Source organism: Penicillium cataractarum (genome assembly GCF_028827025.1).
Source record: "Penicillium cataractarum strain IBT 29864 chromosome Unknown utg000001l, whole genome shotgun sequence".
NCBI classification, from domain to species: Eukaryota; Fungi; Ascomycota; class Eurotiomycetes; order Eurotiales; family Aspergillaceae; genus Penicillium; species Penicillium cataractarum.
This window is the reverse complement of record NW_026622737.1, coordinates 3,264,079-3,287,708: the sequence shown is the minus strand read 5'-3', so window position 1 is coordinate 3,287,708 and position 23,630 is coordinate 3,264,079. Positions and strand designations below refer to the sequence as shown.

At 50.1% G+C, this 23,630-nt stretch overlaps 9 protein-coding genes across 9 annotated transcripts; 6 read left to right on the top strand and 3 right to left on the bottom strand.

Moving 5' to 3' along the window:
• Positions 1 to 285: 285 nt before the first annotated feature.
• Positions 286 to 3,234, top strand: N7496_001128 (coatomer subunit gamma; the record flags this gene model as incomplete). Its single annotated transcript, XM_056694059.1, has 4 exons — positions 286 to 361; positions 447 to 2,072; positions 2,124 to 2,939; positions 3,002 to 3,234. 4 exons carry the CDS (start codon positions 286 to 288, stop codon positions 3,232 to 3,234), a joined length of 2,751 nt encoding a protein of 916 aa, XP_056560788.1.
• A 1,480-nt stretch (positions 3,235 to 4,714) lies between these two features.
• On the top strand, positions 4,715 to 4,948 carry N7496_001127 (uncharacterized protein; the record flags this gene model as incomplete). The annotated part of the gene is made up of 1 exon (XM_056694058.1): positions 4,715 to 4,948. One exon carries the CDS (start codon positions 4,715 to 4,717, stop codon positions 4,946 to 4,948), a length of 234 nt encoding a protein of 77 aa, XP_056560787.1.
• A 371-nt stretch (positions 4,949 to 5,319) lies between these two features.
• On the bottom strand, positions 5,320 to 6,565 carry N7496_001126 (F-box domain protein; the record flags this gene model as incomplete). Its single annotated transcript, XM_056694057.1, has 2 exons — positions 5,320 to 6,109; positions 6,165 to 6,565. The coding sequence occupies 2 exons, from the start codon at positions 6,563 to 6,565 to the stop codon at positions 5,320 to 5,322; spliced, it is 1,191 nt and encodes a 396-aa protein (XP_056560786.1).
• A 342-nt stretch (positions 6,566 to 6,907) lies between these two features.
• Positions 6,908 to 8,235, top strand: N7496_001125 (putative HAD superfamily hydrolase; the record flags this gene model as incomplete). The annotated part of the gene is made up of 3 exons (XM_056694056.1): positions 6,908 to 7,035; positions 7,102 to 7,404; positions 7,464 to 8,235. The coding sequence occupies 3 exons, from the start codon at positions 6,908 to 6,910 to the stop codon at positions 8,233 to 8,235; spliced, it is 1,203 nt and encodes a 400-aa protein (XP_056560785.1).
• Positions 8,236 to 8,638: 403 nt separating this feature from the next.
• On the top strand, positions 8,639 to 10,374 carry dps1 (putative aspartyl-tRNA synthetase Dps1; the record flags this gene model as incomplete). Its single annotated transcript, XM_056694055.1, has 2 exons — positions 8,639 to 9,640; positions 9,697 to 10,374. 2 exons carry the CDS (start codon positions 8,639 to 8,641, stop codon positions 10,372 to 10,374), a joined length of 1,680 nt encoding a protein of 559 aa, XP_056560784.1.
• Positions 10,375 to 10,619: 245 nt separating this feature from the next.
• Positions 10,620 to 11,340, bottom strand: N7496_001123 (DUF4149 domain-containing protein; the record flags this gene model as incomplete). The annotated part of the gene is made up of 4 exons (XM_056694054.1): positions 10,620 to 10,786; positions 10,845 to 11,133; positions 11,195 to 11,228; positions 11,309 to 11,340. 4 exons carry the CDS (start codon positions 11,338 to 11,340, stop codon positions 10,620 to 10,622), a joined length of 522 nt encoding a protein of 173 aa, XP_056560783.1.
• A 330-nt stretch (positions 11,341 to 11,670) lies between these two features.
• Positions 11,671 to 14,342, top strand: N7496_001122 (ATP-dependent DNA helicase 2 subunit KU80; the record flags this gene model as incomplete). The annotated part of the gene is made up of 11 exons (XM_056694053.1): positions 11,671 to 11,799; positions 11,856 to 11,910; positions 11,962 to 12,028; positions 12,078 to 12,145; positions 12,200 to 12,368; positions 12,422 to 12,482; positions 12,537 to 13,052; positions 13,108 to 13,484; positions 13,536 to 13,732; positions 13,800 to 14,269; positions 14,325 to 14,342. 11 exons carry the CDS (start codon positions 11,671 to 11,673, stop codon positions 14,340 to 14,342), a joined length of 2,127 nt encoding a protein of 708 aa, XP_056560782.1.
• Positions 14,343 to 14,643: 301 nt separating this feature from the next.
• On the bottom strand, positions 14,644 to 17,583 carry N7496_001121 (uncharacterized protein; the record flags this gene model as incomplete). Its single annotated transcript, XM_056694052.1, has 4 exons — positions 14,644 to 14,695; positions 14,758 to 15,958; positions 16,160 to 17,136; positions 17,264 to 17,583. 4 exons carry the CDS (start codon positions 17,581 to 17,583, stop codon positions 14,644 to 14,646), a joined length of 2,550 nt encoding a protein of 849 aa, XP_056560781.1.
• A 4,777-nt stretch (positions 17,584 to 22,360) lies between these two features.
• On the top strand, positions 22,361 to 23,248 carry N7496_001120 (uncharacterized protein; the record flags this gene model as incomplete). The annotated part of the gene is made up of 1 exon (XM_056694051.1): positions 22,361 to 23,248. One exon carries the CDS (start codon positions 22,361 to 22,363, stop codon positions 23,246 to 23,248), a length of 888 nt encoding a protein of 295 aa, XP_056560780.1.
• Positions 23,249 to 23,630: the final 382 nt, after the last annotated feature.

Here is a 23,630-nt window from a genome sequence, read left to right as displayed (position 1 = left end):
ACACGGAAGGCCACCTTCAACTTAACTCCATAAACAGTGCCGTAGAGCTCGAGGTCGAGATTCATCACCAACCTCTTCTCGAGTTCTTTCTACTCCTCGACTTTCTCTCCCTGTTTTTGTTTGGGGGTTTGACTATGCGAATGCAGTAGCTGCCTACACCGCCCTCCCCTGCTGCTACTGTGTCCTCCCTCCCTCTCCACCACCCCAATTACAACACCCCAACTCCGACGAACTTAAGGAGATCGCGAGCACAATCCGCTGGTGCAACCCCAGCACCTGGGCAAAATGAGTTACATGAAGAAAGACGAAGATGCGGATCAGGTCATGATCAAGCTTGACCGGACCTCCGTTTTCCAAGATGGTAGGTTGCCCGCAATGCCCCCCTGGCCATGCGGCTTATTCGCGCAACCGTCCATTGCACGCTACTAACAAGACAATTTGTTCAGCTCGACTATTCAATTCCTCCCCGATCTCCCCGCGGACATGCCGTACCCTCCTGACCAAGATTGCGGTCCTCATGTTCACCGGAGAGCAGTTTCCCACGAACGAAGCCACCACCCTCTTCTTCGGCATCTCGAAGCTGTTCCAGAATAAGGATCCCTCATTGCGACAGATGGTGTATCTCATCCTGAAGGAACTGGCCAATACCGCGGAAGATGTGATTATGTCGACTAGTATCATCATGAAGGACACTGCGGTCGGCAGCGACGTTCTTTACCGGGCGAATGCTATTCGTGCCCTGTGCCGCATCATTGATGCCTCGACGGTCCAGGGTATCGAGCGATTGATAAAGACTGCCATTGTCGACAAGACTCCCTCGGTTTCTTCCGCTGCTTTGGTCTCTTCTTACCACCTTTTCCCTATCGCGCGCGACGTGGTTCGGAGGTGGCAGAGCGAAACCCAGGAGGCGGCCTCATCATCAAAGCAATCCTCCGGTTTCTTGGGCTTCGCGTCTAGCTCCCAGTCTCACAATATCTCCCAGTCGAACTTCATGAATCAGTACCATGCAATTGGTCTCCTGTACCAGATGCGTTCGCATGACCGCATGGCCCTGGTCAAGATGGTGCAACAATACGGTGCTGCCGGTGTGGTGAAGAGCCCCGCCGCTTTGTTGCTGTTAGTTCGCTTGGCGGCCAAGTTGGCAGAGGAAGACCCTGGTCTCCGGAAACCCATGATGCAGATGCTGGATGGCTGGCTCCGTCACAAGCACGAAATGGTCAACTTTGAGGCTGCCAAGGCAATTTGCGATATGCGGGATGTCACCGATGCCGAGGCCTCGCAAGCAGTTCACGTCCTCCAGCTGTTCTTGTCCTCTCCCCGGTCCATCACCAAGTTCGCCGCTATTCGCATTCTCCACAACTTCGCTTCCTTCAAGCCCCATGTCGTTAACGTGTGCAACCCCGATATCGAGTCGCTCATCTCCAACTCCAACCGTTCTATTGCGACATTCGCTATCACTACGTTGCTGAAGACTGGAAACGAGGCTAGTGTCGACCGCCTGATGAAGCAGATCTCCGGTTTCATGGCCGATATCACCGACGAGTTCAAGATCACAATTGTCGAGGCTATTCGCACGTTGTGCCTGAAGTTCCCCAGCAAGCAGGCTGGTATGCTTACTTTCCTGAGCGGTATCTTGCGCGACGAGGGTGGTTACGAGTTCAAGCGCACAGTTGTTGAGAGCATGTTCGACCTGATCAAGTTCGTTCCCGAGAGCAAGGAGGATGCACTCGCCCACCTCTGTGAGTTCATTGAGGACTGCGAGTTTACCAAGCTCTCCGTCCGCGTCCTGCACCTGCTCGGTGTTGAGGGCCCCAAGACCTCGCACCCCACCAAGTACATCCGGTATATCTACAACCGTGTCGTTCTGGAGAACGCCATTGTCCGTGCTGCTGCCGTCACTGCCTTGGCCAAGTTTGGCGTTGGCCAGAAGGACCCCGAAGTCAAGTCTAGTGTCCAGGTTCTGCTCACTCGCTGCGTCGATGACACTGATGACGAGGTTCGCGATCGTGCTGCCCTGAACTTGCGTCTGATGAGCGCCGAGGATGAAACTGCCTCCGCATTCATCAAGAATGGTGAGTTTTAATCCAATGCATATATACGTACAGTGTTACTAACAATCCTAGACTCGATGTACTCCCTCTCCACTTTCGAGCACCAGCTCGTTATGTACGTTACCTCGAACGACAAGCAGACTTTTGCCGCTGCCTTCGATGTTTCGACTGTCCCCGTTGTCTCCCATGAGCAAGCATTGGCTGAGGAGCGCACCAAGAAGCTCACCACCGCCACACCTACCCTCAAGGCCCCCTCCGCCGGCCCTCCTAAGGGCAAGGCCAACGGTGTCGCCGAGGCTGCTACTGCTGCCGCTACCCAGAAGTACGCCGAGCAGCTCATGCAACACCCCGATATCAAGGAATACGGTGCTTTGCTCAAGTCCTCCGTGCCTGTTGAGCTTACTGAGAGCGAGACCGAGTACGTCGTTACTGCTGTCAAGCACGTTTTCAAGGAGAACATTGTTGTGCAATACGACATCAAGAACACCCTGCCCGATACTGTCCTCGAGAATGTCACTGTGATCGCTTCGCCATCAGAGGACGAGGTGCTGGAGGACGATTTCATTATCCCAGCCCCCAAACTTTCTCCAAACGAGCCCGGCGTTGTCTACGTCGCTTTCAAGAAACTGGGTGGCGAGCACAGCGTCCCTATTACCTCATTTACCAATATCCTCAAGTTCACCAGCAAAGAGATCGACCCTACGACTGGCGAGCCAGAAGAGAGTGGATATGATGACGAGTACCAGGTTGAGGATCTCGAGCTTAGCGGCAGCGACTACGTTATTCCCACTTTCGCTGGTAGCTTCGACCACGTGTGGGAGCAGACCGGTGCGAACGGCGAGGAAGAGAGCGAGACTCTGCAACTAAGCAACATGAAGGGCATTGCCGGTATGTTTTCCCATCCTTTTACTGCAAAAGCGGTACTTGATTCCAATACTAATGACTCTCAGATGCCACCGAGCAACTCATCTCAGCTCTGTCCCTTCAACCACTGGAGGGCACCGACGTCGCCCTCAACAACAGCACCCACACACTCAAGCTCTTCGGCAAGACTGTGTCCGGTGGCCGTGTTGCCTCTCTTATCAAGATGGCCTACTCAAGCAAGAGCGGCGTCACGACCAAGATCACTGTGCGGGCAGAAGAGGAGGGCGTTGCTGCTGCGGTGATTGCATCTGTCACTTAATGTCTTCTTTTAAACCTATTTCCCTTCCTGTTTTACCTTCCCCCCGCTTTTTATATCAAATTGTAGTAGACATGAGCATTTTACTTTTGGTCCTACTCTCCCGCACACAAGCCTTCCACTCTCCCCCACCCTGTCGATGTTTCACTGGTGCCTGCTGTTTCTTAAGCTTTCCAGGGCGATCTCCTTTTTTTCTGTTATTCTTTGCTGGTTGACGAGTCCCATGATGACTGCTACAAAACTTGGAGGACTTGGTCTGTCTGTTGTCGAGCCAGTTTCGTCTCTTTTACCCTTCTTTTTTGTTGTGTTTTAGGTGTGAAATAGATTCGATCGGTGTGGAAAAGCCAAGCACTATGGTCATATTCTCGATAATGCTGCTATCATCTTGAGATACTTGTAACTGGTAACATTAACATTTGGGTGATGGAACCTCTGAATACTTTGGCATGAGGACCCGGAATGGATGAGATATCTGTCTGTTCTGGCCACGAGATGATTTAGCTTGGTTATATTGCCAGCTAGACAATCAAAGGCAATTACCGTAGCCCCTTTGACAACAAATACCTTGCAACTGACTGTTAGTTAGATTTAGTTCAATAGCTTGGTTTTCACCGATGTACAGTTTCTGTTCCATGCCAGTCGAGTGAATGCCTGGAATTAGATATACCTAAGAATGTATTTTACCTTACTCCATCTCTTCTTGTTCGTATGAATCTTAGAATATTACTCATTGTGGGCCTGCAGACCTTCCCCTGATCACTGTAACCTTGTCGATATAGCCCGTGGGTTCACATTTTTATCTAGAACTATGGAAATTACCATCTCGTTGAACATTGATCCCCCATTGTTCTCGTTTGACACAGCATGAGTAGCTTATTTAAGCGTCCCTCCTTCCTCCTACAGATATTCTCCTCGACTTGTAAATAATATACCCAGTGAGGTTATGGTCATGATACCGGCCCGGATATTACTATTCTCTTAACGGATATCTAGGAGGCTGTTTATGTGTGGTATAATTAAGGCCGATTGCAGGTAGTAAACGATATTTCAAGACAGACCGCTTGACGACTCATCAGCTCTCAAGATATCGTCACGATCCAGTCTCTTTCCTTGATACCCTCTCGTCACCCATAACCACTACTCTTCCGCTGCTCACCTTACCTCCTTCTCAACCTTCTACAGATCTCCCCTTACCAACGAAAGAGATCTTACCCATCATGCTGTCTAAACCAGGCGCTTTCTGCCTGTAGATATTGTGGACCTCATAATACACTTCCTTATTGACGGACAGACCATTGATTCTGAGACTTTACGATCTACGTCTCTTCAACGAGATATTTACAATTTCTGCCTTCTATCACGCCTATGGTACTCGGTTGGGATAGCAATCCTGTATAGCAACCCACATATTTACAGAAACTCGCAATTTGGCCGACTCGTCAACACGGTCTGTCATGCCGGTGATGTGCCGAGCTTTGCATCCATGATCAAACAGCTTAACCTCAGCGGCTTGACTCTGCAAAGATCGGGTACCCAAATAGCAAATATTGTGCGGAAGTTGCCAACACTTGAATCCTTTACAGCGCCTGCCCCGTTGGGAGGCCCCATATGTCTGCAGGTACTGGAGCTCGACGATCCCCGTGTCGACGATGTTGACGAACAATTCCTAGACAGCTTCATGAGTGAACTGGAGTCCGGAGATCTCACTGGTCTCTAGAGTCTTGGTATTTCCAGATGCGCCTCGCACTGGGCGTAGGGACAAGAACAAAATATCGAAGTCCTTCTCGCTCTACATGTGCATGAAATCGGACGGAATGCTGCCCTAATCGACGATATCACGTACGTGGATGAATTTTACGAGCCAGGAGTCTACCCTACCAACTTGAGCGATGCCCAGAATACCTTTTGCGGTAACGATTCTGATAGGTATCTTGAAGAGTCTATAATTTGGTTTGGTAATGAAAAATAGCTCCAACATCAAGAACAATTTTTGGTGCATTTGAAAAGCTGGCTGAATCAACGCTGCAAGGGGGTATATGAATATGGAATTTGATACAAAACCACCACTCAGGAATCGGCTCGGATATACTAAACTATGGGATCATCATCGATGGTGTAAATTCCCAAGTCTTCGATAGCCAGCTTGTCAAGTTCGTCATCCGAGCTCTCCTCCACATGTTTCCAGATCTCGTTATCGATCTTCTTGTAGGCATCTTTGATGTACTTCAGGCAGGTTTCCCCAACCCCCAAAGCCCATATATTGCGGAGATTTTCATTTAAAGCCGTTTTAAGCTCTCTTGAAAAGTCGACACGAACTTGATTGTCAAAGTATGGATGCGTCAGCTCCAATACTCGGAGAGACAGTGGTGACAGGCCGTTGGGAATGGGAAGTATGCATAGCCATTCCGCAAAGTCCAAGGGCATTTTGAGATAAGTCAGATTCCGAAGGAGGTATAGAACGGTCGATTCCAAATCTAAACTTGAGAACATGTTTGTGTTCTCGTTGTCTAGAGTAAGACTTTCGAGCTTTTCAAGTAGCTGATCGTTGAAAAGTAAGCTCTCAAAATCTGGGATGTCCAAATTCTTGGTGCGTTTCAATATTAGTTGGCGGAGATTGGAGGGCCAGTCAAACGCATCCATGACGTGAGGATTAAGGGATCCTCCGATTGTCATGGAATAGAGCTTTGGTGGCCAAGCTCCTGCTGAGTGATTGGTGTGGGTGATCACCATGCTAGACGGCAATTGAAGAGTTTGAAGGTCTGGAAGATTGCTGACAGTCTTTTTTAGGCGTGAGAATTCGATTGCGCCACCTCGAGCTAGCGTCAAATCAAGATGCACCAGGTTTTGACACTTTGAGATTGATGCAAGGCTGTTGACACTTTTTAATGTGTGAGTCGAGGCCTTGAGACTAAGCATTCATAAGAATCACTTACCCAATTCCAGTTTGCGGAGCCACAAATACGGTCAAGCCTTTCTTGACACGACCCAGTAGCCGTGACGTTTGGCTGTTCGAACTCTGATGAACTAGAGAACCCAGATGCAAGACTTTGACTAGCGATCCGAGGTCGACTTTGCTTTTCTTGACACCAAGAGGCGGGCTCACAGTGTTGGTGAATTGGGCGAATTTGTTGCCTTTCCAGAGTTGAGGGCAGTCGTAGAGATAGGATATCCCAACCGAGTACCACTGGCGGGAGACCAGGCAAAAACTGTGGAAGCTCCTTTGCCTATCCATCAATATCATACCACCACGATCAAACATCTCATCATGCCAAAGCATTTCAGCAATGACAAGGAGGATCTCCGTAGGGAGATGAGCACTTTGCGTTGTCTGCATGATAGTCGGGTCCGAGGCTGGTTCACTTCATGTTGCTGCTGTGCTTGTACTTTCAAGGCGCGTTCTCTGGGAGATGGACGAGGAAAAAAAGAGAGAGAGATTCACAGTGAAATAATTGAAGTACCTTTGAAGTACGACATTGTCACTTTCTGATCTTGAATCTTTCCTCGAAGAGCAGGATAAGCGTGGGGTGGATTGTGGACGTTGAATCACGGCAAATCGGAGAAAGTGAGGAGGAAAGTGGGGCGGGCAGCGGAAGTGAGTCGGAGATGATATCACCTTCTACCATCGTGCCCCCTTTCAGACACTACCAACTCTTCCATTCTCCCGCGACGAGTCAGAATGCGATCAACTCCAGTGTGGCGATCACTGAGACTCCTACAGAGAGCACCCACCAGGTGCAACTCGAGTCGCAGAGCTATTCAGACTGCAAACAACCCCCGCATCCCGAACTTCGCTTTTGCTTTTGAGTGAGTGACGGCAATGTATGCTCACGCCCAGTCCCTTGAGTTCCATGTCTAACGCAGTACACTTAGTATTGATGGCGTCCTTCTCCGAGCATCGAAGCCAATTCCCGGCGCTGCCGAATCATTGAGACTCTTGAAAGAACAGGGCATTCCATTTATCCTCCTCACCAACGGCGGCGGTAAACACGAGACGGAACGCGTCGCAGAGATCAGCGAGAAGTTAAACGTACCACTGGACCCGACAGACATCGTCCAGAGTCACTCGCCTTTTGCAGAGCTCGTAAAAGGCGTGGACGAGGCGAGTGCGTTGGAACATAAATGTGTGTTGGTCGCGGGTGGTGATGGCGACCGTTGTCGGCGCGTTGCGGAACAGTATGTCGGACGCTATTCTAATCCACACAGGTTCATTATTTATTGATGTGTGTTCTTAGATACGGCTTCAAGAATGTCGTGACTCCAGCAGACATCTTCATGGCCAATCCATCCATTTGGCCCTTTTCGAAGAACTTCACAGACTATTACAAGACCTTCGCGAGGCCTCTTCCCAAGTCGCTGGACCCAAATGATCCGACGAAAGGCCTCAAGATTGACGCTATCTTTGTGTACAACGATCCTCGGGACTGGGCTCTTGACACTCAGGTGATTATGGATCTTTTGCTTTCCTCGAACGGAATCATGGGTACATTGTCGGAGAAGAACGGCCGGTCCGATCTTCCCAACCACGGTTATCAACAGGATGGACAACCACACCTCTACTTTTCCAATCCTGATCTTTGGTGGGCCGCTGCCTATCACCTGCCTCGTCTCGGCCAAGGAGGCTTCCGAGAGGCTCTTGAAGGTGTCTGGGCTGCGACGACAGGTGGCCCTAGCAAAGGTATTGAGCTGAAGAAGACTGTGATCGGCAAGCCTCACCAACCGACCTATGAGTTTGCCGAGCGACAGCTACTTCGGAACCGTGCGAAAGCTTTTGAGGGCGCAACAGACCTTCCGCCTTTGCGGCGAGTCTACATGGTTGGGGACAATCCCGAGTCAGATATTCGGGGTGCGAACTCCTACCGCAGTGAAGTTGGCAGCAGCTGGCAGTCGATCTTGGTGCGAACTGGTGTCTATAGTGGCGGCGAGCCCGCCTGGACTCCACGGGTCATTACGGACGATGTTCATAAGGCAGTGCAATGGGGATTGAAGGCTTCCAAGTGGACTTGATTCATAGATTATCGTGAGCCGCGCTTCCAGGTACGTATTCATGCGTCCCGTAGAGTCATGATATGCATACGACGCTGGTGCTGTGTATATAGGTGTTGTAGCCTGATCCGGGGCAGTCATTATTGTTGAAGCGAATTTATTAGCATTGTCAATCTACTTTGTACATTTCTGTTGTCCTGTATACTTCGATCCCGCCCGAGAACTCAGGCACCGATCTTAAGATAAGGCAGTGTCACATGACTTGTTCCCCCTCTTTAGGGCTTAGGGCAGATTTGCGGCGGGGTGACTCAAGACAAAGTTATCAAACGTCGAGCTTCCTATTCCAGACCTCAGCATTGAAGTAAGATACCTTCGCTCTAGTTGTTGGCTGAAACTCGTGTCTAATCATCTTCTCAATAGAATCATGGCGGACTCCGAATTGCCCACCCGTCCCAAGCCCGAGGAGACCAAAGAGGCCGCGCCCGCGCCTGCGGAAGCCGGCGACTCTAAGAACGCCAGCAAGAATGCGCTGAAGAAGGCGGCCAAGGAGAAGGCGAAGGCTGAGAAGGCTGCTGCCCGTGCAGCTCAGGAGAAGGCTCAAGCTGCCGCCGCCGAGGCCAATGATACCGCCAAGGGCCTCTACGGCCCGATCCCCGAGACCGAGGACGTCATCCCTACCACCCGTTTCAGCGAGCTCTCCGAGGAGTACTACGAGAAGGAGGTTACCGTGATTGCTCGTGTCGATAATGCTCGTGTGCAGAGTGCCAAGCTGGCCTTCCTCATGCTGCGCCAGCAGGGACAGAAGGTTCAGGCCGTCATTGCTGCCGCCGAGCCCATCTCCCGCCAGATGATCAAGTTCACCGGTGGATTGAACGTCAACTCTATTGTGCAGGTTACCGGTATCGTGAAGAAGCCTGAGATCCCTATCTCTTCCGCCTCCATCAGCCACCTTGAGCTTCACATTCGCAAGGTGTACATGATCTCCGAGGCCGCGCAGATGCTGCCCATGCAGGTCAAGGATGCCGAGCGTCCTCCCCCCACAGAGGCCGAGGAGGGACAGTCTCAAGTTGACGCCGAGGGTGCCCCTATCGTTACCCTCAAGACCCGTCTTGACAACCGTGTCCTGGATCTGCAGACGGAAACCAGCCAGGCTATCACCTGGATCTCTAGCGGTGTCGCTCAGTTGTTCTCCGAATACATGATCAAGAGCGGTTCTCGATGGATCTTCACCCCCAAGCTGGTTGGTGCCGCCACCGAGGGTGGTAGCAACGTTTTCGAGGTCAAGTACTTCAAGCGCAACGCTTACCTCGCCCAGAGCCCCCAGCTGTACAAGCAGATGTGTATTGCTGGTGACATGGAGAACGTCTTTGAGATTGCTCCCGTTTTCCGTGCGGAGGATAGCAACACCCACCGCCACTTGACTGAGGTATGGTTATCAAGCTAAAATACGAGATGAGAGGCCCGATCTAACCCAATTTATAGTTCGCCGGTCTCGATTTCGAAAAGACTTTCCAGAGCCACTACCACGAGGTTCTGGATTTCGCCGAGGACCTCCTGGTCTTCATCCTTACCCAACTTAAGGAGCGCTATGCTTCTCAGATCGCTATCATCCAAAAGTCATATCCCAGGGCGGGTGACTTCAAGCTCCCCAAGGATGGCAAGGCCCTGCGCCTGAACTACATGGACGGTGTTGCCCTTCTGAAGGAGGCTGGCGTCGACATGTCCGAGCAGGAGCGCTTTGAGAACGACTTCACCACCGCAATGGAGAAGCAGCTTGGCCAGATCATCCGCGACAAGTACGATACTGACTTCTACGTGCTTGACAAGTTCCCCATGGCGGTGCGTCCCTTCTACACCAAGGCCGACCCCAAGGACAGCCGTTTCTCCAACTCTTACGACTTCTTCATGCGTGGTGAGGAGATCATGTCCGGTGCTCAGCGTATCAACGACATCAAGGAGCTGGAGGCCTCTATGCGCGCCAAGGGCATGGACCCGACCCAGGAGGGCTTCGAGGACTACATGAACGCTTTCCGCCAGGGCTGTCCCCCTCACGCCGGTGGTGGTCTGGGTATGAACCGTATTGTGATGTTCTTCCTGGGCTTGCCTAACGTCCGTCTGGCCTCGCTGTTCCCTCGTGACCCGCAGCGCCTGCGGCCATGATCGGCTCATTGTGTAGATAGCTATAAAAAAAGAATACATTGATTGGATGGCCTTGAGGGCTTCATATTGCGTCCGCTTTATCAACCCCGAATACTTGCTTTGCGGCTCTCTGATGAAGATAGTTGCCTATGAGTTCACTCTCTTCGGACAGCTTGAAGAGAAGGGGATATTCATTGTTTTATAAATGCAATTAAATGCAGTACATGGAAGACATTGTCCATAACAATATTCCAAGGCCTCACGCCTTACTCCAGCTTCTTACTCATGACAGCACCGTACCAGACGGTCGCGATCAAGCTAACCAAGTTGACCAAGCTAGAGAGGCCATGGATGCGGCCAAACTTCTTGTTCAGGGCGACCATCTCCTTGGAGTGAGGTGGGGCATCATAGCTCTTCTTCCCATCCCGGGTTTCTATACAGAAATGTTAGTTCAAAGCTGTAAACTTAGATATCGAGTATCTTCAACTCGCCTTGATGCTTGCGCTCGCGCATAGTCTTCACCGTCAACGGACGTAGGACGAACAGGTTGATCAGCCCTGTGATTGCGACGGTGGCCATGGGTAGCAGGGTGTTATAGCGGTTCTCGGGGGCGATCAGGCCCGAGAGGCCGAGGGCTTGCCCACCCCTGCTAGCAGTCAGGGCGACAACTACCGGCAGGGCAGTCTGCATCGAGAAGTAGACTGGGAAGATGGCAGTTTGCAAGGTAGCAAACTGCGGCCGCGGCAGAGCGCGGAATGCGACAATACCGCCCACGAAGGACTATTCATAAGTCAGAAGGACTGCTTGTGAGATTCTGAATGATGGGGGTTTCTCAGTTTACCTGGAAGACCTGCGATCCCAGAAGGGTGCCGTAGCTAAGAGGATGTTAGGCGATGTTTTGATTTGGACCTTAGATTAGGAATGGGCCATTCCGTATAGCCCGGACTGTACATACCTCAGAATATGGTAAGGGCGAGGGTCAGTCATGATTGCGATATTATTGATGCTTGATGGTAGAAAGGTCCGTTTGATCCGAGTTGAGCGTGGGGAAGCTTGTGGCAAGAGGTGGTGTTGAGCTATCGATAGGCACGGCCTCGTGTGCCGTAAACCAGTTATGACCACTGCATATTTGTTTGGGAATAGCTTTATCCACGCACTTATCTTAAGACCACGCCAATCAAGTGATGTCATGTGCGCGCGTCTGGAGCTAAACCAAAAAGGAAATATCACGCGTCTGCCTACTTCGCGGCTCTTTGAAACCCCAACTTCTTGACTTCCCCCAATTTTCATTTATCAGGGTCCAAAAAAATTTCAGTCATGGCAGAAAAAGAGGCTACGGTCTACATTGTCGATGTCGGCAAGTCCATGGGGGAGCGTCGACATGGTCGTTCCGTCACGGACCTTGAGTGGGCCATGCAGTACGTTTGGGACAGAATCACGACTACGGTATGCAATTCGAGATTTCTTGATGCCTCAAGAACTGGAACTGAGAATCTTACTAGGTTGCAACTGGCCGTAAAACTGCTACGGTCGGAGTGGTCGCATTGCGGTCAGACGGTATGCAGTCTGCTCCAATTTCTAGGCCCGTCTAATTAATCGGGATTCTAGAAACCTCGAATGATCTTCAAGAGGATACCAGCTTCTCAAAAATCTCTGTGCTTCAAAATCTTGGGCAGTATGTTGTCGATTCTCGAAGTTCTTGAACTCCAGTACTAATGGCCTAGGGTACTGATGCCTGACATTCGACGGCTGCGAGACGCAATCAAGCCAAGCCAGACGAACAGAGGAGATGGTAGGTGTCCATTTACTTCGCTTGTTAACTGCATATAGACTGACATTATTTCAGCTATCTCATCCGTTATCATTGCCATCCAAATGATCAACACCTATACCAAGAAGCTCAAGTACAAGCGGAAGATTGTCCTGGTCACAAATGGCACCGGACCCATGAACAACGAGCAGCTTGAAGAGATCCAAAAGAAGATCGAAGACGACGGCATTGAACTTGTTGTCCTGTATGTTCTATCTGGAGCTTTAACCCTGCTATCGCCTCGCTAACTCGTTCTAGTGGGGCTGATTTCGATGATGCGGAGTTCGGCGTGAAGGAAGAGGATAAGGACATGCACAAGGTGGCTCTAAATCGATGAAATTCTACAATTTCTCGTGCTGATAATGATTGCTAGGCTGAAAATGAGACGCTACTACGTGTTTTTGCTGAAGGTTGTGGAGGTGTCTTCGGTACACTCGAGCAAGCCGTCTCCGAGTTGGAAGTTCCTCGCATCAAAGTCACCAAGAGCATGCCTTCCTTCAAGGGATTCCTCTCTCTCGGGGATTCATCCAAGTATGAAACCGCGCTACGCATTCCTGTTGAGCGTTACTTCCGTACCTACGTTGCGAAACCTCCTTCGGCAAGCTCTTTTGCCTTACGTTCCGGCGGGCAGGGCCAGGAAGAAGCTGAGGCCGGCGCGGGTCAATCAACAAGCGGTGGTGAAGCTCTGACTACTGTCCGGATGTCACGGACATATCAGATCAACGATGAGTCTGCGCCCGGTGGCAAAGTCGACGTTGAGCGCGATGATCTTGCAAAGGGATACGAGTATGGACGAACAGCTGTACACATCAGTCAAACGGATGAGAATATTACCACCTTAGAGACTTTTGCGGGCCTGGAAATCATTGGATTCGTTCATATGAGCAAGGTATGTTCAGCTTATTCCAATATGTGTTCGAGATGATACTAATATTGCTACGTAGTATGATCGATACCTACACATGGCCAATACCAATGTCATCATCCCACAGCGAGCCAATGATAAAGCATCCCTAGCATTATCATCTCTGATTCACGGCATCTATGAGCAAGATTCCTACGCTGTTGCCCGGCTGGTAGCCAAAGAGGCCAAACCTCCAACAATCGTGCTCCTCGCTCCATCGATTGAGGCGGATTACGAGTGTCTCATCGAAGTTACCCTTCCATTTGCCGAAGATGTCCGCTCATACAGATTCCCACCTTTGGATAAGGTCGTGACTGTCTCGGGGAAGATTGTCACTGAGCACCGCAATCTACCAAATGAGGACTTGCAACAGGCCATGAGTGACTATGTTGACAAAATGGAATTGGATGAAGAAGAGTACGTCGCCCTATCTTACGTCTATGTACTATCTCTAACCATTTTTTCCAGACTACCCATTGATGACTCTTACTCTCCACTCCTGCACCGCATTGAGTCTGCAGTGCGGTACCGCGCAGTGCATCCTAATGATCCCATTCTCGAACCATCGGAACAGCTTACCAAATTTGCGCACCCGGACAAGCAACTGGTCAGAAAAGCGAAAGGCTCTCTAGAAAACCTAATGTCTGCAGCAAATGTCAAGAAAGGTAAGTCTAGTCACCCGCAGACCTCATCAAAACCAACAACAGCCGCTAATTCAACTTCTTTCTTTAGTCCCACCCAAAACTAAAGGTCGTAAGCGCCTCCGCGAGACCGAGAAACCCCTTTCCGGCCTTGACATCGATGCCCTCCTCAAGCAAGAACCCAAACGCACCAAAATATCTGCCGAAAATGCTATCCCTGAGTTTAAGCAGATGCTCTCGCGCGCCGACAGCCTCGACATCATTCGTGAAGCTGTCAAGCAAATGGCCAGCATTATCGAGACGCAGATCAAGCACAGCCTCGGTGACGCCAATTATGATCGCGTCGTGGAGGGATTGGGAACTATGCGTGAGGAGTTGGTGGACTATGAAGAGCCGACGCTTTACAATGACTTTTTGACCTCGTTAAAGGGGAAGATCCTTGGTGAGGAGCTGGGTGGTGATCGGACAGAGCTGTGGTGGCTGGTCAGGAAGAGTAAGCTGGGGCTTATTGATCAGACTACCTCGGAGGTGTCCAAGGTCACTGAGGATGAGGCCAAAGAGGTAAGTTCAGAAGAAAGCGATGGGTATTGAGATCGACAGCTGACTTCGTGTGTAGTTTTTCTCCGCCACCTGAGATACTGGGTGTGATTCATAGCTTTCGACTTCAAACTTGCCGTATTTCTAGCTAGAACTATCATCAGATGAGAATGACCCATTTTACGACATGATTATGCTTAATAAAGTTGTAGACGATGCTCTTATCGGTGTATTGATTGTCAAAACAGTCCAAATGATCAAATGTTCTAATATTCGCCCATGCTGGGAATCAAAAAAGTATCCAAGAAAACGCCGAGATGGAACCAGTACAGTATGGCCCGCTGTATAGCATGCTCAGCAGAAAGAAAAATGAAGAAATGCAACTCCACGCCCACGATCTAGGAGATCTTGCCGATTCGCTTTTTGCCGACGTCAATCTTGGCGTTCAACCTATAACCTCGCAGTCAGTAAAAGCTCTCCAAGGAACCAAGGCATCCGGATTTAAGACGAACCGATCGGTATCCTCATCCGCCAACTTCAGCAGCTCATTCTGAATCTCCAATTCTTCATGAATAGCAGTTCCAAGCTCCCTCTGCCGTATAATAACCTTCATCAACTCCTCCACACTCTGATCCTGATCTCGAATCGTCTGCTGCTGCAACTGCAGCACACCTTCATTATCCAGCTCTCGTGTACGCTCAGTCTCTTTACCGAGAACCCGTCCAGATCTTGCAGGAGTCCGACGCCCCCCGTTGGGTGAATCCGCACCGCTAGCCTTGAGTAGCGCCTCTTTATCCTGGACCGAGGCCATGGCATGGTCGAGCCGGCTCTTTGCTGCCATGGCGTGTAACAAGTCTTCCAATCCATCCTTTTCCTTGCGTGCGTTGATGAGTAGGTCCTTGCGGCGGCGAAGCTCGCCGTCTCCCAGGCTGGACGATTTGGATGATTCTTGGGTCCCCCGACCACCGAGATTCTTCAAGCCTTCCTCCAAAGTGGTGATCATCGATGCTGCCCGGATAAGACTAGTCTTTGCTTGCGCAGAGCTTTCGTGTTGTTTTTGGGGGGTAGTCTCCTGGTCACGACGGGAGAGCTGGAGTCGCGCGTCGTGGAGATGGGATTTCATGTCACGGTAGTAATCAAGCCACAGCGTCGGGTCGGTAATCGCAGTGTTAGCCGCTGAACCGGGGTCTGTGATCGCGGCATGGAGTCGGGCAGATGTATTCGACGTTCCATTCGAGGTAGAGATCGCTGCGGCGGTCGGCAGGTTCAGGAAAGCTCGCCATGCGGACGAAGTGCGCCATCGACCATCGGGCGCTTCGTTGATCGCGCGGAGATATGCCTCCAGGCCGCGACGGCGGTCTTCACGGAAGCGTTCGTTGGAGACCGTGTTGGAGAACCATGATTTCGAGGGGAGAGGTACGGGTGGTTGGATATCGGTCTGGCTAATCAGATCGCTATGGAAAGCTGCAAAGTCGGAGTAGCGCTTGGATACGGTAAAGGAGCGGAGTGGGAGGCGGAGGGTGATATGGTAGAGAGTGTGTGGTGGGGAGGTATGCGAAAGGGTGGTTGTTGGGATAGAAATCTCGATGGTCGGCGCCATGGCTAGTCTGGCAGCAGTGGCATCGGTCGTGTGGTGGAATAATTGGAGAAGATAAGAGAAGATCAGTTGTTGGCGTTGAAGCTGAGCCCATGACGCAACAGTCCCGAAGTAGTCTAGCCCGAACTGTCAGGCACCCATCATCAGCTGAGATGAGCACGCTATACATTTCCTTTTTATGAAAGAAAGACCTTTATATAGTTCAATCGTCTCTTAATGGCACATCAAGAAGAAATTTGAATTGGACAGTTAACCGTCAGGGTATCTTCTAATTGTTTACATATCAGCCAAAGCTTCATCTCGTGTCCAGACCTCACGTGCATCAAGCAGATCTCGCTGTCCAAAGAACTCGCCCACAATTGTGATGATCATATCGAGTAGAACCCGTGCTTGTTGCACCGAGTCACAGAGCTCCGAGGGATATTGCTCATCGGTCGCTTCTAAATCGGTGTCACTCTGCAGCTTGGCCTGTAATCGTAACTTGGCGGCCTCCAGCGCCGCAGACATATCAACATCGGCCATTTCGGTGTCCTGTTCATCCACAGATACCCCCAGGGAGCCTTCCCCCTGCTCTTTTGCTTGGACGACCTCTTCTTGCGGCGGTTCCTCTGCATCCCCTGTATCTGAATCAGAGGCGTCGCTATCCTCGGCAGATCGCTTGAACTCCGTCTCCTGCATCCTATGCAGAATCTTCGCAGCGCGTTTACCGAGATCGCGTAGCTCTCCCACTTGATCCGTAGCCAACTCTCCGACTTCGCGGCATCTTCCCAATAGCCCCCATGCCCATGCGCCAACCCGTCGAACAAGATCCGAGTCCCCGCCCCGTACGTTCTCGCCCAATCCTCTAGCCAGGATGCTCAGCACCCTTAGCACGCTTTCCGAGTCCAAGCAGGCCAGTTGTACCATCTGTGGGTCAACTGTGAGTAACAGGCGCCGCCATTCTTTCCGTGCGGCTGTGTTTCGATCGGGGAGACTGATGGGATGGGCGTCATCCAGGGCAGCGATAGCCGTCGCTGGAGGTGTGCAGCGTAGGGTTGATCGGAGGAGGAGAAACCGGTGTCGAAGGAGATTGTAGTATGATCTTTGTGCATCGGGGAATCGTTCATCGGGGCCGGGGACTGGCTGCTTATCAGCATCGACGGGTGCGATGTAGGCTTCGTCTTCGAAGAACCCAGCTGGGAACTTGTGTAGCCCCGGCGCATCTACTTCTGTCCGTATGTTGGATTCGGGTTTTTCAACGTCTCTTATCGCGACCGGCGCAATGAAGAGTGAGGGTAAAGAATTGGCTTCAGATCTAGAGTGTCAAGCATGATAAAGGTCAGATCTGACAGCGCAACACGAGGAGTTGGGGAGAGGGGCTAGGGCGGCAAGCAGGGATATTTAGCAGATGATAGACATCGGCCAGAATAAGGGAGACTCACCGGACCATGCGCAGATACTCCATTCCATCGTCTGCGGACCCGTAGAAGAGCTCATCGCCGCCGTCGTCCAGCCCCGGGAATGCGCTTTTCTGCCCATAGATGGGGTTGTTGCGAGGCCGCTCCTGAGATGCTGCAGAGGAAGCGGTATCACTTGCATCTTCATTGGAGATGCGCAATCGTTTAGCAGATGGTTCAGACATGGATGCTTTGCGCTTGTCGGGCATCATCGGCGGCGTTGGAGGAGGAAAAGTCGGGGAGAGCTCGGGCCCGAGGCTCCGATCAACAAGATCGGCGATAAGAGGCTTATCAGTACATTCCATCTTGCGAAAGTCCGCCCGAAAAATAGTCACGGTAGAGGTAGGAATTGGGGGGAAATAATGAGGAGTTTAGGGTTCTCCATGGCTGGAAAACAATTTGGCCGTGTTTCAGCGTATTCTGGGGGTTCAACTGAGGTTGAACCCCCCAAGTCTGGAAGGAGCCCAATCCTCAGCCCCCTTAGAGTCCATTCGAATTAGAACAATTGAGATCAGAGACACATTTTATACAGTTAGAATGGAGTTCGAAATTAACTCAAATAATTAGCAGATGCTCGAAAGTCATTTGAACAGAAATAAGCTCTACGGGCATGTAAAGTTGAGGTGCAGCAGGTGGCTACATGCACCCCATGATACTGAGCATAGCTTCAAAGTAAGACTCAGCTTCATTATTGAGAAAAAAGGTCCAATAGATTTGAAGAGAGAAAGGTATTGATAATTAATTAGTGTGCTGTAGATTTTTACATTATTGTTTAAATGTACAAATTCTCTGATGTTGTTCCGAACTATAAAAGAATATATATTGACATTAATGTTGCCAAACAACCACCAAATTAATTGCAATTTTTTGCACTATTTAGAACATGATGCGGATGACAATAAAAACCTCACCACCCTATTGCATCACCAATTTTCACAAAATAGCGGGTGGAAGGGAATGGGAATACCTTCAGGACGCAGTTGCTGTGTAGTTGAGCTTGCCAGTGGAGTAAGTGGGACGAGCCCTGCAGGTGGCCCACTCCTCAGCTGTCAGGGCGGGAGGCCGCCCAATGAGGGCCCACTGAGGCGCCCGTTAGTCAGGCCGGATGATCTACCCGCTCTACATACTAAAAACAAGCATACTCGTTCGATTTGGAACGAGTAAATGGGAAAAAGAGTAACCAACGGGTGAGTGGCGTAGTGGTAAAGTGCCTTACCATTGCTGCATTAAAGCGAGTCCGCGTTCGATTCTTCCATAGGGGGCACTCCCTGGTCTCGAGGCCGTTTACGGCTGAAAACTCCTGCATTTCGCATATGGGTTTTATAGCCTGCTCCCCCGGATGGGGATATGAGGGTGAATTTTTTGGGGAAATTTGTTTAGAGTTGTGGAGTGAGTAGCTGGGCTATTCTATTTTTAGAATTGATAGTTTAAAAGAGGATTGACTCACTGCAAAGGGCAATTGTAGCTGTTTGAAGTTGAGGCTCTTGTCGTCGACGAGGTCCAGTCACCGGCAGCCGAAAAGACGTTTACGGGTACAGAAGCCCCCACAAGTGGGGGAAAAAGATTCTGAAGAATCCAGATTCTGCAGAAATATCAGATCTAATCTCATACTAATTTTCATCTCCCTTCAAGCCCTGTGGAGCTCATTGAAGGACAATCAAGGCAAAGGATTGAAAGAGTTTCTTGCATGCGACACACATTTAGAGCCATTACCACCCAACACACAGATCAAGAAAGATAAAAATCAGATATCAAGTAGTCAAGCCGATGTTACATCTACAGAAAGCTTTTTGAACTTTCAAACCGAGTTCTTGTTGTCTGGTGCGCCTATCCCCAAGTCGACTTGGGTATGATTTTGAGGTGGCAAAAAGTAAACAAACAACATTCACGTCAAAAGCAGCAACACCAGATGGGGGAAAATTATTCCAAGGTATGAGAGTGTTGTCTGGTGATACAGACTGTCTTTTTACAAAAATTCTAAGGATTTAAAGGCCATTGAAGCCTCCAATTGGGACAGCTTAAATGTTGACATAGATCGGGCTCCAAGCGCAGCTGAGAGAGGACTCACCGCAGCCTCAAATGAAATCGGAGGATTTAACAAAAATAAAATGAGGTATTCCAAGCCTTGAGCTTGCAAATGGCGTTATTAATGCTTCTTTAAATTGATTGTGGAGTGTAAGCATTGAATTGTGGTGCTGGCTTAGATTTCACATTCGATTGACGAGGTCGGAAAAATGAGCATTATAGGCCACCAAGGCCTCCACAGAAAAGGGTGGGTCTTCAAAGTAACAGATTATAAACAAACATCAATTCTATACAGATCAAGGCCCGTTTTAAACGATTTGAAGCAAATTCCGAATTTAGGCACGCTAACTGCGATGCCGACTTGGAGAGTTGGAATCGGCGTGTCTGCCGACGGGATAGACCCTGCCTATGCTGGACCAAATATCCACGAATATGATTGGAAATATAAATTTTCTGTATACATGCCCGAGATCTTTAGTGAGTAGAAAGAATCATATTTTTTGGGGGATTTTCTTCAATGGGAATACTCAATTGGCCTTCGTCGAAACGAGGGGTCTTCGAACGCGACCACCAAGGCCTGGAGTGGTGTTACCGCGAACGAGCGCCAACTTAAAGTCACTCGTACATAGAGCCAAAACTGTCAAGAATATTCAAGAGTGAAATGGAAGTCTCAAACCAAAGAGGAAAACTTCATTACCTCGATGTTGTGTCAACCACCTCAGCAACGTGCCTGACACCCCTGCAAGAAACCTAGCAGAGATCCCAATTTCCGAGTGAAACCCAGGTCCAGAAGTGCCAGATAGCATTCTTTATCTCGTAAAAGGCATTATTCTGGTCGGCACCCAGCAAACTTGATGTAACCGATCTAGAGTGGGAGCTGAAAAGTAACTTTGATCAGCGTTCATGTATCAAGAGGCGGTGGATAACAATTACTTAACCTTGGACCCCTGGGATAAGACTCCCCTATAAATTTCCCAAGTCAACCATCAAGGTAAATAGAATGTAAAAGCCTTGGAGATATTTCAACAATTGATTTCGAGGGATCCAGGCCAACGAACTAGGAAACCATCCTTGTTCATAGCAGACGATAGACGTCATATGTTGTGGTAATATAATTAGAAACTGTTCCTTTCACAAGGGGACGAGAGGAACTTGAGGCTGGGATGGTGGGCATCGGTCATGTTTCGAGAGTTGTTAGCCCTCCCCTACTCATTCTCCCGTGCTACAACCACCACGTCGCTATCTTCTCCTTTCAGCCCACAGGTTCAATCTGATAATGAGTTGAATCATTGTACGGCCATGTCAGACTTGACCTCGAAACATTGAAACTTTATTCCCTCACCAGGCCTTGCCTGCGCCAGGGAGCCAAGGGCCACCAATGGGCATGGCCAGCCTACTCACCGAGCTATTCAACCAACAGAGAGGCCATAGCAGCAGAGCTGTAGAAAGGGCATAGCGAGTCAGGATGCCAAATGAGATGCTTCCCACCTAAGGGACTCTACCAGCGAAGAATCATCATCATCTGGCCCATCTGATTGCGGAGAATGTGAAGTCGAATGTGGATATGGACTGATGGATCCTGCAGAGGTGGATCACCACGCGAATGGACGCCTGTTATGTTGAGGGTCACACTAGTCGACCTTTCGTGCATTCTGCATCGGCTTGCTTATAGTATCCATGAGAGACTCCGTGATTCTGGGCGGCTGCGCTAATAACTCGAGGCAAAGGGAATCAATAACAGAAGAGGTCATCGCTGGGGCATAAAAAGTTGCGATCCTCAATTACGTCACGGCTTCGATAAGAGAGTGTACTATGCCGCAATGGTACAAATGGCCATGGGTAGGTAGCAATCTGAGACATATTGTGGTTGCAACTGGCCCCCGCATGTTCTAGGTTTCTTTGTCCAGGGCAGCTGTGCCATTGGCTGAATAGCCGATAGCCGGTAAAGGTCCACTAGTGGGAGATGGATGTATGCCATAAAGAGCTACTATCTATTCAAGCTTTGACAGGCACTAGTGGCTTACGGGATTTTTCAACCCAACCTTAATTAGACTTCCCTGCACAGCAAACATGGTGGTACCTATGCGGCATCAGACTGGGGCTGCGAGCTGCCAATGATTGGTTTGAATATAGCTGGGTCTTTTCCTAAATGCAGTGTCTTCTGCACTCCTGACTTTTCCTTTGTAATCCATCCCCAAGACACATGCATGATCATGCCTGCCACAACATGCTCACTGTCATGTATGATTCTCGTGGGCGGCCGGTTTCACCATTTTCATCGCAATGCCTTGCATAGTTCTACTATGGTACATGTTATTGCCCTTGAGGCATTGGATTGCCAGAATTGTAGAACTATCACTAAGTAGAGATTGATCTCCGAATTGAGCTACTCGGATGTTTTTAATAGCATTATACAAGGTTCCCACTCATGGACCAAAATGTGGTATAAGCATGCTTCACTAAAACCTGAGATTAATGTTTGGCATGACAGATACATTGATCAGACATTGGTGACTTTAGTGGATTTCTCTAATCAGGTACCATCAAATGCATGAATGGAAAGTAGGCAGTGTTTAAAACTGTAAGGCACCGATCAGTCTGATACTGAGGCCTGACAACTGCCAACCTACAGACTAGATTGCCTCTGAACAGGGAGGCATCAACTGTTTACCTAAAGTCATGCCTATACTGATGCCTCCAAATCAACTCCAAAGCCTATTTCTGACCAAGGCTACACCAAGTTTGCCTGGACTCTGCAGGCAGCCTTCCCAAGTCAGCACCGACGGGCAATCGATGCATCTGATCAATGAAATCTTCACCATCTTGATTGTAGATCCAAGGCAGACAGCCCTGAGGCTGCCATCGTTGACTGATTCCTACCTCGCTGACTAGAGCCTACTGGACTGATGGAGGGGGACCAAAAGGTATATAAATCTCTCTAACAATTCGAATTCTGCCCTCTCCAAATCTCTCCATCGACCACCTCCTCCACCAACAATTTTCTCCATCAACAACCTCTCCTCCACCAACACCAACCACCAACCACCACTCACCACGATGCACTTCCTCATCCCCGTCATCGTTTTCGTCACCGCCAACATCTGGGGGCTGTACAGCAGCATCCCATTCACCAACATCGACCCTGCCCGTTCCATCTGGAACCGTGCCATCGGGGGAGTTCAACTGGCCAGCACCGTCTACACCCTGGACCAGCTCCCTCGCCTCCTCGACGAACAAGCCATCACACACCAGCTCATCCAAGGCTATCTAGGTGGCTGGAATGCCACCCTGGTGTCCGAAACGGAGTCAGCAATGACGCTCAGTGCTGGTCACCGACCATTGACTGCTCCGTTGACCGTTACTGACGGCTTGTTCCCTCCGCTCCCCTCGTCAACAGAGACGCCCTTCGACTTGCGCGAGACAGAGACAGAGACGTCCGCGCCCCAACCCACCCCCGTCGACGCATTCGCCCAGGTCCTGGTGACCGTGATCTTCGCCCTGGCCATCTGGATTGTGCTCAAGCAAAATGACCACACCAGACAGCTGACAAGCGCCCTCGAAGAGATCGGTAAGGTACAGAAGTACCAAGAAGCCGCCTGGAACGGGCTCGTTGAAAACCACGACACCCTCACATACTTGGTGTCGGTTGCCAACGACCTGCGAACTGCCCCGGTTTATAACCGGCCGGTTGAGGAAGTGGTGGATGCTGAAGGCAGCGCCACTTCCTCCGACGCAAGCTCTGCCGTCGTCATCCAGAGCTTGCAGGATGTGCTGGCCAGCCTCGATACGCTGCGCCAAACCATCTACCGGAGTACGGGCGTGTGGGAAGGGCTCTCTGAGCGGTTGGAGGTCTTCCAATCGGGTTCGCAAGACACCCAGCCAACTGAGACCAGCGGCGACGACCCGATTGGAGCCTCGTCGGGAGGGTTGGCCCAAGATGGGTGAACCAGATGTTGTGCGGTGTTCGATTTCGATGTTCGGTTCCTCGGTGGTTGGTGTTTTTTGCTGGTGGCTTTTCGCTGGTGTTTTTTCTTTCGTGTTCGGTGCGCGAGTTGAGATGAGGAGACTCGCCTGGAGCGAGCGGCTGGTCCGAGATTTCGCTTGTCGTTTTGCTTTTCGTTCTGTTCTTTTTGCTTTTCGTTTTGCTGGTTTTACTGGTTTTGCTCTTTTTGCTTGTCGTTTTTCGTTTCTTTTCGTTTCGCTTACGTTTTGTTCTGCTTCTTGTTTTGTTTTTCGCAGAGTGAGGAGTTTGGGGTTAGACAAATCATACCATCATTTCCTATCCCCAAAATGAACGAGAAGAGAGAACTGTAGTAAATTGGGTATC